General features: G+C 41.1%; 1 protein-coding gene across 3 annotated transcripts in view; it reads left to right on the top strand.

Annotated features, from left to right (window-relative positions):
- trappc8 (trafficking protein particle complex subunit 8) overlaps window positions 1–14562 on the top strand; it is a 159593-nt gene extending 145031 nt beyond the window's left edge. For all 3 annotated transcript variants that reach the window (XM_073045993.1, XM_073046003.1, XM_073045986.1), the window contains 4 exons: window positions 698–799; window positions 8430–8575; window positions 9990–10079; window positions 13419–14562. In XM_073045993.1, the coding sequence (XP_072902094.1) occupies window positions 698–799; window positions 8430–8575; window positions 9990–10079; window positions 13419–13653 (573 nt within the window). In that variant the 3' untranslated portion in view covers window positions 13654–14562. The remainder of the gene's footprint in view (window positions 1–697; window positions 800–8429; window positions 8576–9989; window positions 10080–13418) is intronic.
- Window positions 14563–15647: the final 1085 nt, after the last annotated feature.

Genomic DNA, 15647 nt, shown 5'->3' with positions numbered 1-15647 from the left:
TCAGCTTCCTTGATATCTCCTTACATAGCCGTGTTATATTTTGCTTGATAATTATTTTAAACATGAAATTTTCTTCATTCTTTCAAGCCCAAGGGGTGTTTGTGGTGATTGTGATTAATTGATAACTTGACAAGCGAGGGTTCACTCCTGAGTCGGTAAGTTGTGAGTTCAAATCCCAGAGGTGAGCACAAAATTTTGGGTCAGCATTGAAGTGCAGCAGTGAGGGGAAACTCTAAGCACTCAACTGCTCTCTTTTGGATTAGATGTTAAATAAAAGGCAATCTTCCTCCTGAAGTGGATATAAAAGATTTCTTAATTCTTGAAGAATACCAGGGAAGTTAGCGTACCATTTTGTTTCACTAAAACATTAACATAAAATATCTGGTCAATATTGTATTTTTGTGGCAGATTGTCGTGTTCAGTTAGGCTTCTAGAAACACTGCACTGCAACAGTGACTAGACTTAAAAAATCTTAACTGCAAAGCAGTCAGTTTCCTGTGGCAATGACTGGGTCTTTACTGTTGGACAAATGGTATATAATAGAAAGCAAAGGTTTGATTCAGGTGATGTATTCCTGACCCATTCTCAGTTGACATTAGTGTTTAATGGTATAATGTCCTCTGGCACTGTATAATTGCAGGGAGGGAGTAAGATTCTAATGCCATTGTGTAAATTTTTTTTAAATTTTTCGTTACAGGCTTATGTTGTGGAGGATAATAAACAACTTATTTTGGAAGGCCAGCTTCATGTTGCTCTCCAGTCAATTGGGAAAGAAGCCTGTTCTTTACCTCAAGTACAGGTAGACCCACTGCTCTGTTTTGAGAGTTTTTGAAAACTGTATCAGTTTATTACAGGCTGTAAGTTGGATCAGTTCTTGCCAATGGCGCCAAAATAAGGAACATCTCCATGGTATGGGGGGGGGGGTCTAATTTACCGTAAATGTATTTCAACTTAAACGCTAGTGTCAATATTTTCTAATTTTATATTTTAAATTGTTTGAGTGTTGCTCAAACAATTTAAAATGAATTTCTGGGAATAATGCAGAAGATGCAGCATCGGTTCATTCCAAAGAGGAAGAAAGATCCTAAGGGGAGTAAGGGGCGGCAGTGGCTGACGAGGGAAGTAAAGGGCAGTATAAAAATAACAGAGAAGTATAACATAGCAAAGTTGAGCGGGAAACCGGAGGACTGGGAAGCTTTTAAAGAGCAACAGAAGATAACAAAAATGGCAATACGCCAAGAAAAAATGAGGTACGAAGGTAACCTAGCCAAGAATATAAAGGAGGATAGTAAAAGCTTCTTTAGGTATGTGAATAGCAAAAAAATAGTTAAGACCAAAATTGGGCCATTGAAGACAGAAACGGGTGTATTTATTATGGGGAACAAGGAAATGGCAGACGAGTTGAACAAGTTGGATCTGTCTTCGCTAGGGAAGACACAAACAATCTCCCTGATGTAATAGTGGCCAAAGGAACTAGGGTAAAGGATGAACTGAAGGAAATTTATATTAGGCAAGAAACGGTGTTGGATAGACTGTTGAGTCTGAAGGCTGATAAGTCCCCGGGACCTGATGGTCTGCATCCCAGGGTACTTAAAGAGGTGGCTCTAGAAATCGTGGATGCATTGGTAATCATTTTCCAATGTTCTATAGATTCAGGAACAGTTCCTGCTGACTGGAGAGTGGCTAATGTTGTCCCACTTTTCAAGAAAGGAGGGTGAGAGAAAACAGGGAATTATAGACCGGTTAGCCTGACGTCAGAGGTGGGAAAGATGCTGGAGTCAATTATAAAAGATGAAATTATGACACATTTGGATAGCAGTAGAAGGATCAGTCCAAGTCAGCATGGATTTATGAAGGGAAAATCATGCTTGACTAATCTTCTGGAGTTTTTTGAGGATGTAACTATGAAAATGGACAAGGGAGAGCCAGTGGATGTAGTGTACCTGGTCTTCCAGAAAGCTTTTGATAAAGTCCCACATAGGAGATTAGTGGGCAAAATTAGGACACATGGTATTGGGGGCAGAGTACTGACATGGATTGAAAATTGGCTGGCTGACAGGAAACAGAGTAGTGATTAACGGGTCCCTTTCGGAATGGCAGGCTGTGACCAGTGGGGTACCGCAAGGTTCGGTGCTGGGACCGCAGCTGTTTACAATATACATTAATGATTTAGATGAAGGAATTAAAAGTAACATTAGCAAATTTGCTGATGACACAAAGCTGGGTGGCAGTGTGAAATGTCAGGAGGATGTTATGAGAATGCAGAGTGACTTGGACAGGTTGGGTGAGTGGGCAAATGTATGGCAGATGCAGTTTAATGTGGATAAATGTGAGTTAGGAAAAGGGGAAATACAATGAGATCTAGGTGTTCTTGTACATCAGTCAATGAAAGCAAGCATGCAGATACAGCAGGCAGTGAAGAAAACTAATGGCATGCTGGCCTTTATAACAAGAGGAATTGAGTATAGGAGTAAAGATGTCCTTCTGCAGCTGTACAGGGCCCTGGTGAGACCCCACCTGGAGTATTGTGTGCAGTTTTGGTCTCCAAATCTGAGGAAGGACATTCTTGCTATTGAGGGAGTGCAGTGTAGGTTCACAAGGTTAATTCCTGGAATGGCGGGACTGTCATATGTTGAAAGATTGGAGCGACTGGGCTTGTATACACTGGAATTTAGAAGGATGAGAGGGGATCTGATTGAAACATATAAGATTATTAAGGGATTGGACATGCTGGAGGCAGGAAGCATGTTCCCGCTGATGGGTGAGTCCAGAACTAGAGGCCACAGTTTAAGAATAAGGGGTAGGCCATTTAGAACAGAAATGCAGAAAAACTTTTTCACCCATAGAGTGGTGGATATATGGAATGCTCTGCCCCAGAAGGCAGTGGAGGCCAAGTCTCTAGATGCATTCAAGAGAGAGTTAGATAGAGCTCTTATAGATAGCGGGGTCAAGGGATATGGGGAGAGGGCAGGAACGGGGTACTAATTGTGTATGATCAGCCATGATCACAGTGAATGGTGGTGCTGGCTAGAAGGGCCGAATGGCCTACTCCTGCTCCTACTGTCTATTGAATGAGCTGCCTTTGCTCATCCCAAAGTGGTGCAAGGTGACTCCTCGAATTACTGCAATTCCTGTGGTAATGATGGGGTTCACTGGCAATTAAGGGGCAATGAGGTAATTAAGAATTGGTGTACAAATTGGTTGGGATATTCCCATTGTCTGAGTTTAACAAATGGAAGATTACCAGGTCTTCAAAGAATGAGAGCGTGTAAAGGGTGTGAGACTGTGACAAGTGTGTGAGAGACGGTAGATGATAACTAACAAACAAGACCCTTCATGTTTAACTAGATGAGGACAGGAGACTGAGAGAGAGATATATGAAATCATGTGGGATGTTGATAGGATGAATGCTCAGTCTTCTTCCCAGGTTTTGAGAATCAGTAACTATAGAGCATGTGTTTAAGGTTATGAGCTTAAGCCTGAGCTTGTGGATTATACTCTTGAGTGCAATATTTAATAGTAACTTTAAACGAAAGATGGTGTGAACTGTGAGAGGAACTGGATAAGTAGGTACAATAACAACTTCTAAAAGATACTTGGACAGGTATGTGGCTAGCAAAGGTTTGGAAGGTTATGAAGCCAAAACTGTAAGTGGAACCACCTGGAATGGGATGTCTTGGTCAGCATGCACCAGTTGGGTTGAAGTGCATATTTCTGTACTGGATGACTAAGTTATGACTGTATCATTGAGAGACTTATGAAGATCAGTGGTAAAGCAAAATATTGGCAAACATGTTTAAAATCCATCAAATTATTAATAAAGTATAGAAAATAGTTTTTGTACTTCTTGCTAATTTACTTAGAACCCTTCAAGGGTACAAAAAGGAAGAGAGTAGCTAAATTTGGTCCCTTGGAAGATGAAACTTAAGTATTAATATGAACAAATGAACAGGAAGAGATTTTGGAGAAGTTTTTCATCTTGATAGAAGATTATGCTTTTAATGATAGGTGAAAATGAAAAGATTCCAGGCAAACTGAAGGCTAACAAGTCCTCTGGACAGGATGATCTCATCATGAAGTTGTTAAAGAAGTGGCTGCAGAGATTGAGGGTGCATTGGCTGTGATTTTTTTTTAACCATGTCCTTGGATTCCGGAATGATCCCAGCAGATTAGCAAATTGCATTTGTAAGAGGAGAGATTTCAAAAGAAGTGAGCGGGAACAGTCTGAATATTTTGCACACCACAGTTCCCTTGGAGATGTTGGATTGTGCATAATATGGCACTTAAGTGTCAATAAAAATGTTAGGTTTAAGTGGCCATTGCATTGTTAGAGTGGAGCGTTGAGCCTTTGGCTTATAGAGGCTTTGTTTAATTTCTCTTTGTTATTGCACAGTAGAGCAGTGGGGATGTCAGATAGGATAGTGGAATGCTCCTTTTGTAGGATGTGGGATGTCAAGAAGACCTCCAGTGTCCCAGATGACGACACCTGCAAGAAGTGCATCCATCTGCCATTTTTTTTCAGCCTGTGTTAAGGAATTGAAGCTGAACCTGGATGAACTCTGAATCATTCAGGTGGCTGAGGGGCTGATCAACAGGATGTACAGGGAAGTCGTTATGCCCAAGGTACATGACAAGTAACTGGGTGATTGTCAAGAGGGGGAAAAGAGATGGTCAGCCAGTGTAGTACTGCTGTGGCCATTCCCCTCAATAGTAGGTGCTACAGGGAGGCATGACCTGGTAGAAGAAAGTTACTGCAGTTAAGTCTCTGGCACTGAGTCTGTTTCTGTGGCTTATAAAAGAAGGGGGGAGAATAGGCAAGCTGTTGTGATGGGGACTAGAAAGGAGGTTCTGTGGATGGGATCAAGATTCCAAGATAGTTTGTTACTCCTGGATGCCAGAGTCAGGGATATCTCTGATTGAGTCCACAGCTTTCTTGAATGGGTGGGTGAGCAACCAGAGATCAGGTTCACATCAGTACCAATGACGTGTGTGATGAGGTTCTGCAAAGTGAGTTCAGGGAGTTAGGTGCTAAGTTAGAGGACAGGACCTCCAGGGTTATGATCTCAGGATTGAGATCCATGCCATGTGCTAGTGAGGCCAAGAACAGGAAAATAATGCAGTTTACCATGTGGCAAAGGAGATGGTGCAGGAGGGAGGGCTTCAGATTTTTGGATCATTAGGCTCTCTTCCAGGGAAGGTGGAACCTGTTGTACAGGCAGGGCATTTTTCACCTGAACTGGAGGGGGACTCGTGTCCTTGGGGAATGTTTGCTGGTGCTGCACTGGGGGCAGAGGGGTGTTTGAAATAGAAGTTGTAGGGGATGGAAACCAGAGCACCGGAGCAGATACTACAGTGTCTGTGGGGGAAAATGTTAAGCCTACATACAGTCAGGAAACAAAAGGCTGAGCATGGTGGGACTAATATTCTGAGCTGTGTTTATTTCAATGCAAGGAGTATCGTAGGAAAGGTAGAGAGCTTGAGGCGTACATCAGCATGTGGAATTATGACATTGAAGCCATAAGTGAGACATGGTTACAGGAGGGGCAGGACTGGCAGCTCAATGTTCCTGGGTTCCATTGTTTTAGACTTGATAGAGGGGGAAGGATCAAGGGGGGGTGGGGGAGAGGTTGGTATCACTAGTGAAGGGAAATTATAGAAACATAGAAAATAGGTGCAGGAGTAGGCCATTCGGCCCTTCGAGCCTGCACCGCCATTCAGTATGATCATGGCTGATCATCCAACTCAGAACCCTGTACCTGCTTTCTCTCCATACCCCCGATCCCTTTAGCCACAAGGGCCATATCTGACTTCCTCTTAAATATAGCCAATGAACCGGCCTCAACTGTTCCCTGTGGCAGAGAATTCCACAGATTCACCACTCTCTGTGTAAAGAAGTTTTTCCTCATCTCTGTCCTAAAAGGCTTCCCTTTTATCCTTAAACTGTGACCCCTCGTTCTGGACTTCCCCAACATCAGAAACAATCTTCCTGCATCTAGCCTGTCCAATCCCTTTAGAATTTTATACGTTTCAATAAGATCCCCCCTCAATCTTCTAAATTCCAGTGAGTATAACCCTAGTCGATCCAGTCTTTCTTCATATGAAAGTCCTGCCATCCCAGGAATCATTCTGGTGAATCTCCTCTACTCCCTCCATGGCAAGAATGTCTTTCCTCAGATTAGGGGACCAAAACTGCACACAATATTCTAGGTGTGGTCTCACCAAGGCCTTGTACAACTGCAGTAAAACCTCCCTGCTCCTATACTCAAATCCTTTTGCTATGAATGCCAACATACCATTTGCCTTTTTCACCGCCTGCTGTACCTGCATGCCCACCTTCAATGACTGATGTACAATGACACCCAGGTCTCGTTGCATCTCCCCTTTTCCTAATCGGCCACCGTTCAGATAATAATCTGTTTTTCTGTTCTTGCAACCAAAGTGGATAACCTCACATTTATCCACATTAAATTGCATCTGCCATGAATTTGCCCACTCACCTAACCTATCCAGTTCACCCTGCATCCTCTTAGCATCCTCCTCACAGCTAACACCGCCGCCCAGCTTCGTGTCATCCGCAAACTTGAAGATGCTGCATTTAATTCCCTCGTCTAAATCATTAATATATATTGTATAACAACTGGGGTCCCAGCACTGAGCCTTGCGGTACCCCACTAGTCACTGCCTGCCATTCTGAAAAGGTCCCGTTTACTTCCACTGTTTGCTTCCTGTCTGCCAACCAATTCTCTATCCACATCAATACCATACCCCCAATACCGTGTGCTTTAAGTTTTCACACTAATCTCCTGTGTGGGACCTTGTCAAAAGCTTTTTGAAAATCTAAATATACCACATCCACTGGCTCTCCCCATTCCACTCTACTAGTTACATCTTCAAAAAATTCTATAAGATTCGTCAGACATGATTTTCCTTTCACAAATCCATGCTGACTTTGTCCGATGATTTCACCTCTTTCCAAATGTGCTGTTATCACATCTTTGATAACTGACTCTAGCATTTTCCCCACCACCGATGTCAGACTAACCAGTCTATAATTCCCCGGTTTCTCTCTCCCTCCTTTTTTTTAAAAAAAAAAGTGGGGTTACATTACCACCCTCCAATCCTCAGGAACTAATCCAGAATCTAAGGAGTTCTGAAAAATTATCACTAATGCATCCACTATTTCTTGGGCTACTTCCTTAAGCACTCTGGAATGCAGACCATCTGGCCCTGGGGATTTATCTGCCTTTAATCCCTTCAATTTACCCAACACCACTTCTCTACTAACATGTATTTCCCTCAGTTCCTCCATCTCACTAGACCCTCGGTCCCCTACTATTTCCGGAAGATTATTTGTGTCCTCCTTAGTGAAGACAGAACCAAAGTAGTTATTCAATTGGTCTGCCATGTCTTTGTTCCCTATGATCAATTCACCTGTTTCTGACTGTAAAGGACCTACATTTGTCTTGACCAATCTTTTTCTTTTCACGTATCTATAAAAGCTTTTACAGTCAGTTTTTATATTCCCTGCCAGCTTTATCATGGCAGTGCTCAGGACAGACTGGAGAGCTCATCAACTGAGGCTATATGGGTGGAACTAAGAAATAAGGAAGGGATGACCACAATAAACTGATTGTTATTGAATACCCAATGCCGGAGGAGTAAATTTGTTGAGACATCTGTTGCAAGAAACGCAAGGTTGTGATAGGTGATTTTAACTTTACTCATATTGACTGGGACTCCCTTACTGTAAAAAGGCTGGATGGGATTGAGTTTATCAAATATGTTCCGGAAAGTTTCCTTAATAGTTACACATCCCAACTGCAGAGGATGTATAATCCTACATCCCGTATTAGGGAATGCGATAGGGCAGGTGACAGAAGTTCGTGTAGGGGAATGCTTTGCATCTAGTGATCATAATGCTATTATTTTCAGGATAATTATGGAAAAGGATGCGCCTAGTCCTCAGTTGATATTCTAAATTAGAGAAAGACCAATTTTGACGGTGTCAGAAAGGATCTGGCAGGTGTGGATTGGGAAAGGTTGTTTTCTGCCAATGGTATACTTGGTAAGTGGGAAGCCTTCAAAGTGAAATTTTGTATGATCCTGTCAGAATAAAATGCAAGAATAATGGTTTAGAGAACCTTGAATTTCAAGAGAGATTGAGGCCCTGGTTAAGAAAAAGGAGGAGGTACAGAGCTGTAAACAGAACGGAGCAAATGAGGTACTTGAGTATAAGATATACAAGAAGACACTGAAGAAGCAAATCAGGAGGGCAAAAAAGCATATTCACTTTTTGTATGATACTTTTTATTAAAGTGGAATAGGTGCAGACTGAAGCACCTTAAAAGTGTGAATATGAGTGAAGTATTCTTCCACTTTTATGGTGTAGAGGCTGTATGGAATGTGTATTTTTATCTTGTATGTTCCAGGAAGCACAGGAAATGGTTCTGTTGAAATTCATACGGCCAGAGCAGCCACAGTTGCCTGCACGACCAAGCCTGGAACAGCTTTCACATCTCATTAAGATCAGCCTTCACTACCCTGAATGCTATGACCATTCATTCCATCGAAAGAGGTTTGTAAATCATTGAGACTTAATTCAAAGTTATGTGGGTAAAAAACATCCAAACTTTAACCTTTATTCCAGAAGCAAGTTTATAAAGTTCCATTGTTCTGTTGTTTAAGAAAGGCTCTAATGAAAAGCTGAGAGATTATAGGGTAAATTATTGGAAGGTATTATAAAGGACAGCATATTTAAGTATTTGGATAGATGGCCTGAATAGGGATAGCCAACCTGGCTTTGTGTGTGGCAGGTCATATGTAACTAATCTTAGTTTTTATGGCGTTTCTGAGGAAGGTTAGTGAGGGCAAGGTGAGGATATCTTGATCTCAGAGTGAAGTAGTAATTGGATTCAATGTTTGCTTAGCAGGAGAAGCCAGAAAATGAAAGCAAATGGTTGTCATTGATTAGAGGCCTGTGCTGTGCTGCAGATCAGTGTTGTTCGTCACCTATATTAATGATTTGGGTAAAATGACAAACTGGATCAGCAAACTTGTTGATAACATCACAAGATTCTGGGGGTGTAGTGCACAGTAGGTAAGGCTATCAAAGCTTGCAAAGTGATTTGGACCAACTGGGTAAATGGGCTGAAAAATGGCAGATAGAATTTAATGGAGACAAGTGTGAGTATTCTCCCTTGGGAGAGCAAACCAGGGATAAGACTTGCACTGTTAATGGTATGGTATTATGGAGTGCAGTAGAATAAAAGGACCTGGGAATAAGATCCATAACTCCTTGACAATTCCTTCATAAATCAGGGCATTGAGCACAGGGGTTGGGATGTTATGTTGAAGTTGTACAATGTTGTATGCAGTTCTGGTCATCTCCCTACAGGAACAATAACTTGACAATACAGAAAACTTCCATTGATGTTGACAAGACTTGAGGACCTAAGTTACATGGAGAGGTTCAATAGGTCAGGACTTTATTCCCTAAAGCACAGGAGAATGAGATTGAGGTCTTTTCGGAGTATACAAAATTGAGGGGAATCGATATGGTGTATGCTTGCAAGCTTTTTTCCATAAGAAGGACATCAGAGTAGATTGTCGGTATCTTTTTCCAGGTTATGAGCTAAGTCAAATTTATCAAAATGGGGTAACAGTTTGAGCTGAAAAGCAAGTTTGTGAAGGAAAATAATATTGGAATGGACCATAAAGAAAATAAAATATTAAAGGTAAAACCACAAGAGTTTTTGTTGGTTTATGTGATCATTCATGAACTGAACGATAATGCAAAAAAATTGTATTATTAGATGTTAAAAGAAATATTCTGTTCATTTTCTTCCCTGTGTTTTTGATGCTCAGGTGGAAATAGTTTTTGTACTTACACAACTTTTAGCTTAATATTTGTGCATATTTAAATTCAATTATTTGTGCACAGGGATTTGCCTAACTCTTGTTAAGAATGTTTTTTTCTCCCTGTTCCACAGTTTGTGTTTAGTACCAGTTACCCTTGTTCTTTTCAACTGCTGTCAGATTGAAGTGGACATTATCGTTGATCTACGGCACAAGGCCACAAGGTAAGGTCACACTCTACAAACACATTTATTTGGCCAAGAGAGGCTTGACGTTTTTCCACGTTGATATCTAGTTAGATGCCACATTGGAGATATTTAGGACTAATGATTCAAAGCATGTGAATATAATTCAGACTTTGACAGCAGGAATTTGAAAGTAAGGCTGGAGCAATAACATATCCAGAATTTTGTTTGTAAACTCAGTTCACTAATAACAGTTTGGAAATGTGCCCTGCATTGTTGTCCACTTTGTAATTATATTCATATTGATATAATTATAATTATAATCCCAGGGTGGACATGGCTAATACAAGAGAGCATAATTTTAAGGTGATTGGAGGGAAGTATAGGGGGACATCAGAAGTAGGTTTTGCTTTAGAGCAGTGAGTACATGGCACATGCTGCCAGGAGTGGTGGTGATGCAGACACATTAGAGACATTTAAGAAAAGAAAAATAGAGGGCTATCAGAAGAGGTAGATTGATCTTGGAGTAAGTTAAAAGGTTGGCAAAACATTGTGGGCTGAAGAGCCTGTACTGTTCTAAGTTCTATTATCCCAAGGTTTCTATCTAGGAGCCCATTCATAACGTGAAGAACTTGTATGAAGCTTCTCAACTTTTTAAATTTATATTTTGCTAGTTTTTCCTGCTTATTCTCAGGGTTAGTAGGATACACTGGTCTGAATCTACTTTTCCATCCAGTTTACTAAATTTATCACATGGCTAAGTGGGCAGGCACTTTTCAAGCCAGGTCATGCATTCCAGTGCCACACCATTAGCTTGAGCAAACTGCGAGAATGCTGCACTGGCTGTGACTGAAAGGAGATGTTTAGTCAAGCCCCTTGTCCATTCGTGAGGGTAAGTGCACCATTTCAAAGACAAGACTGTTATCCTTGGTACTCTGACCAATATTTTCACTCCAATCAATATTTATAGGTAATTGTTTGGTCACAAACTACTTGTGAGGGCTTCCAGTTCATGAGCATAAGTACCATACCCATGATAGTACAGCACTGATGGCACTTCAAAATTACTTTGTTGCCTTTAGGACTGTTTCAAGATTGAACACAATATAAATATCACCTTTGTCTTCTGCCTTACCTGCTATTGCCCCCACTCTCCCATTACTAGTGGTTCCTTTCCTCCACCCACCCTGTGGCTACTAAACACACCTTCCTTGAATCAGAATATAAATAGGGAGGTGTAATGGCTATTTATTACTGCTATTTAGTGAGATCTTGTTTAATCTTTTACCTTGGCACCACTGGCCCACACCCGAAGATTTCACTGATACTTGGGACCATCGTCCTTTCCTACTACCCACTTTCAAGTTCTTTGAGCCTGCCTCCCTGCTTTTTGTCTGGCTTCCCTCTTGTTTTTGGTTCTCCCCTGCTTCCTTCTCACTCAGTTGTTCTCCCTCTTTCAATGTTGAACTTGTGTTCCTAAATATTTCAAATATTTTAATATAAATAACTTAAACACTGTTATTCTCTGCACTCATCTAACAGCAGGTGAAATTTTCCTATTTTCCTAGGTTTGTTCTTCAAGCCCTTTAATGCATGACGTTGTCAATGGCTGACTAACTACAAAACCTCTTCAATTTGACAGCTTGAATTCAGTTCATTGACCATTCAAGACTCTAGAGCTGGTGCATAAATTCAGATTTTGTTCTACCCTTTGCCCAGCTTCATTGTACTTTATCCTCAGTGGATATCACCACTGCTAATCAACTTTCATTTCTTTTTAGTCTTAATTGTTGATAATTATTAACTACCTCTGAAGTTCATTTTCTACTGGGGGACCATGCATGTACCCCACAGTAAGGGTAAAGCTTAAGACGCAGCTTCCTGGAACTGATCAGTGTCATGATGGTATGCTTGCAGTGCACACTGTCATTGTCAAAAGACCCAGTCCTGGGTTCTTCCCATCCACTGTTTCACATGGGAATCCAGGAGTTGCTGTAAGCAATATCTTGGTCATCTATGGTCTGTGCTGTTGCACTCTTCACATGCACGGTAACAATCAGACATTTTGATGTGAAGTACAACCTCGTGTTGAACATAGAACAGTGCAATAGAGGAGCAGGTCCTTCAGTCACTTATGCTGAAAATTAAATGCTCCACTTTCAATACTGAGCATTGTGAGCATGCTATGTTGGCGCAGGAATATATGGCAGAACTTATGGGCACATCCTTAGTTGTTAACACATGACATTACATTGTATGTTTCAATGTACACGTGATAAATCTAAATCTGAGCAAACTAATACCTTCTGCCTATATAGTGGCCACATTCCTCCATCCTCTGCATATCTGTCTATCGAAGAGCCTCTTAAATGCCTATATTGTATTGGCGTCCACCACCATCTTTGGCAACGCATTCCAGGCTACTTTTTTTTTTAAAGAAAACTTGTCTCACATACCCTTTTAAACTTTCCCCTCATTTACTAAAGACATTTTACCCTTGTTGAATAGGTATACCTGTATTTCTGTGGTAGGTTCTCAATTACAGCTGACCAATCTCTGGCTCTGCAGCCTATTACAGGTTGGGCTCAGTGGGCCATTTGGCTCACTAAGCACATGCTGGCCATTAGGCACCCATTTGCACTAATCCTATACAAATTCCACTTTATCCTCTCCTATTTCTATCTACTGCTCCCAGATGTTGACATTTACAGTAGGGTCAGTTTGCAGTGACAAATTTTGACAGCAGCTCACACGTTACTGAGATGTGAGAATCAGAGCACCAGATGATGGCTGAGAGAATGTGAAAACTTCACCTAATAACATCGGAGGTCAAGACCGAGCCCAGGTCGCTGGTGCTGAGTAACAGACTGTGTTCAATTTGTTTGACTGCTCAGTGTGTGCTGTTTTCAGACCCCTGCCAGATCTGGTCGCATTGGGAAGGGGAAAATTAGCACCACTGCCAATAGAATCATTGGAGCAGCTGTCATCAGTCAACAATCAGTATCATGGTCATACAACACAGAAATGGGCCCTTCTGCCCAACTGGTCCATGCCACCCAAGATTCCCATCTAAGCTGGTCCCATTTACTCATGTTTGACTCAAATCCTGTAGCTGTCTAGTAATATTAATGTACCTGCCTCTACCACGTGTCGGTACATTCCATATATTGACCACTCTCTGGCCAAAAAGTTGCCCCTCAGGTTCCTTTTAAATTTCTCCTCTCTCAACTTAAACCTGTGCCCTCTAGTTCTTTATTCTCTAGTGCTTTCCTTCATTTCTGACACAGTGCTGCTATTCTAATCTGTGTCAGAAAGACTTACCCTAAAGGAGAAGAGAAGGCCTGTCTTTTATCAGTATATTTTTCTCCTTTCTTGCAGCCCGGAAATGCTGGAGGTTCACGGTTCTTTCACGTGGCTTGGGCAGACTCAGTACAAATTTCAGCTGAAAGGGCAGGAGGTCCACACAGTTCCACTGAAGGCTTGTTTCATCCACGCCGGGGTCTACAACCTCGGCACTCCCCGGGTCTTTGCCAAACTGGCTGATCAGAGTGTGCAGTGTGAAACCAGCCAGCAGAACACCACTCCAGCCCTGATCATCATCAACAATGTCTGATAGTCATGAATCTCAGATGGAATCATAATGGTCATTCTCTTTTGTAGCTATGTTTGAGATATCCTGCAGTTCTACTTTGCACCTTAAATTCAGAACTAATATTGAGAAATTGTACAGTACAGATGAGGGATTGGATGAGGGGTAATTGGGAAGGGGAACAGAGCTTAAAACAGACTCAAAATTATTTTTTAAGTCTTTCACAATAAAAGGCACTCTGTATTCTCTGTATGTAATATGGGTTTGAATATATTTATCATTCACCTCTGCTTATAGTTGGACCTATTTTTTTTAAATGTGAGCATTGGGTACAAGGTGGGGCATCTGTTAGTAAATGCTTTGTTTAAAAACGCTGTCACCTATTCCAGCACATCTGAAAGGTGGGGGCATTTGCATCTTTGGCTTAATTTGTCAGCCTCATGTCCTTGGTGACTGAACCAAAAGGTGTTGATCACTCGGGTATCGTTTGTGGTGGGGGGTGGGTATGCATTAATTGCACGAACTAACAATTCACTGCTACAACAAATTTCCAAATCAATTGTTTTGTGTTCAATCTTTTGAAGTATAAAATTAAATATTGCTTGATGTCTTGGATTTTTGCCCCCTTTTTACCTCCTGACGCGATTCTCACTATCTCAGGTTTACAACAAGCTGAATAATGGAGCAAGTATCTACTTTGATTTTTCTCTCAGTTGGTTTAATTCAATTGAAAGTTTGTCTTTTTCCACAGCCACAGGGTGTTACGTGAAGTGGATCCAGCTAGCTACATTATAATGGAACTTTTCAAATTCAATGTGTTATTTAATGTGTAACAAACTTAAATGAAAACAAATGTCTTTTCAAGAAATGATGTATTATATTTATAGGTAATGTCTGTAAATAGAATAAAACATAACCCATACAAAAATGTTTGCTTCTGGCTGTTTTGTATTCTGATAACTTTAACTCATAAACAACATCTTTCCATCCTCATCAGGAGAATGGAGGTGAAGAGCATCAGTAGCTTTAAGTTCTTTGACGTTATCATATCAGAGAATCATTGGACCAGCATGTAAATGCCATCACAGAGAAGACACAGCAGCACCTCTATTTTCAGTTTGTGTAGATTCAGCATGTCAGCAAAATCTTTGACAGCACATGGGAGAGTATCCTAACTGGTAGCATCACAATCTGGTATGGAAACAGCAATGCCCAGGAACAGGCAAGTCTACAGAAAGTGGTGGGTATAGACTAAAACATTGCAGACAAAGCCTCCCCACCATTCAGCACATTCAGATATAACACTGTCAAATGAAAGCAGTGTCCGTCAACAGGGAATCCCCCCCATTCATGCCATGCTCTCTTCTCGCTACTACGATCCAGAAGCCTTAGGTCCCACACCACCAGGTTCAGGAACAGTTATTTCCCTATAAACATCAGGTTCCTGAATAGCATGTATACTTTCACCCACCACAACTGAACTGAATCCTACAGACTCACTTCCAAGGACTCTTTGCAACTTGTGTTCTCAGTACTGTTTTGTTTGTATAATTGTATGTATTTTGCTAATTGGTTGTTTGTCAGCCTTTGTTCATTTATAGTTTTTAATAAATTCTATTGTATTTCTTTATTTTGTAAATGCCTGAAAGAGAATGAATCTTCACGGTAAGATATAGTAACATACACTCAATGGCCATTTTATTAGGTACACCTGCATATTAATGCAAATATGTCTCTAATCAACTAATCGTGTCAGTTTGCAGATACGGTCAAGAGGTTCAGTTATTCAGACCAAACAGAATGGGGAAGAAATGTGATTTAAGTGACTTTGACCGTGGAATGATTGTTGGAACCAGATGAGCGGTATGAGTATCTCAGAAACTGCTAATCGCCTGCATTTTTCACATGCAATAGTCTCTACAGAGAATAATGGGGGGGAAAACACCCAAAAGATGTCCACTGAGTGGCAGTTCTGTGGGCAAAAATATCTCATTAATGAGATAGGTCAGAGAAGAATG

The sequence above is a fragment of the Hemitrygon akajei genome, chromosome 1, assembly GCF_048418815.1.
Source record: "Hemitrygon akajei chromosome 1, sHemAka1.3, whole genome shotgun sequence".
Taxonomy (NCBI): Eukaryota; Metazoa; Chordata; class Chondrichthyes; order Myliobatiformes; family Dasyatidae; genus Hemitrygon; species Hemitrygon akajei.
This window is presented reverse-complemented; position numbering and strand designations above follow the sequence as displayed.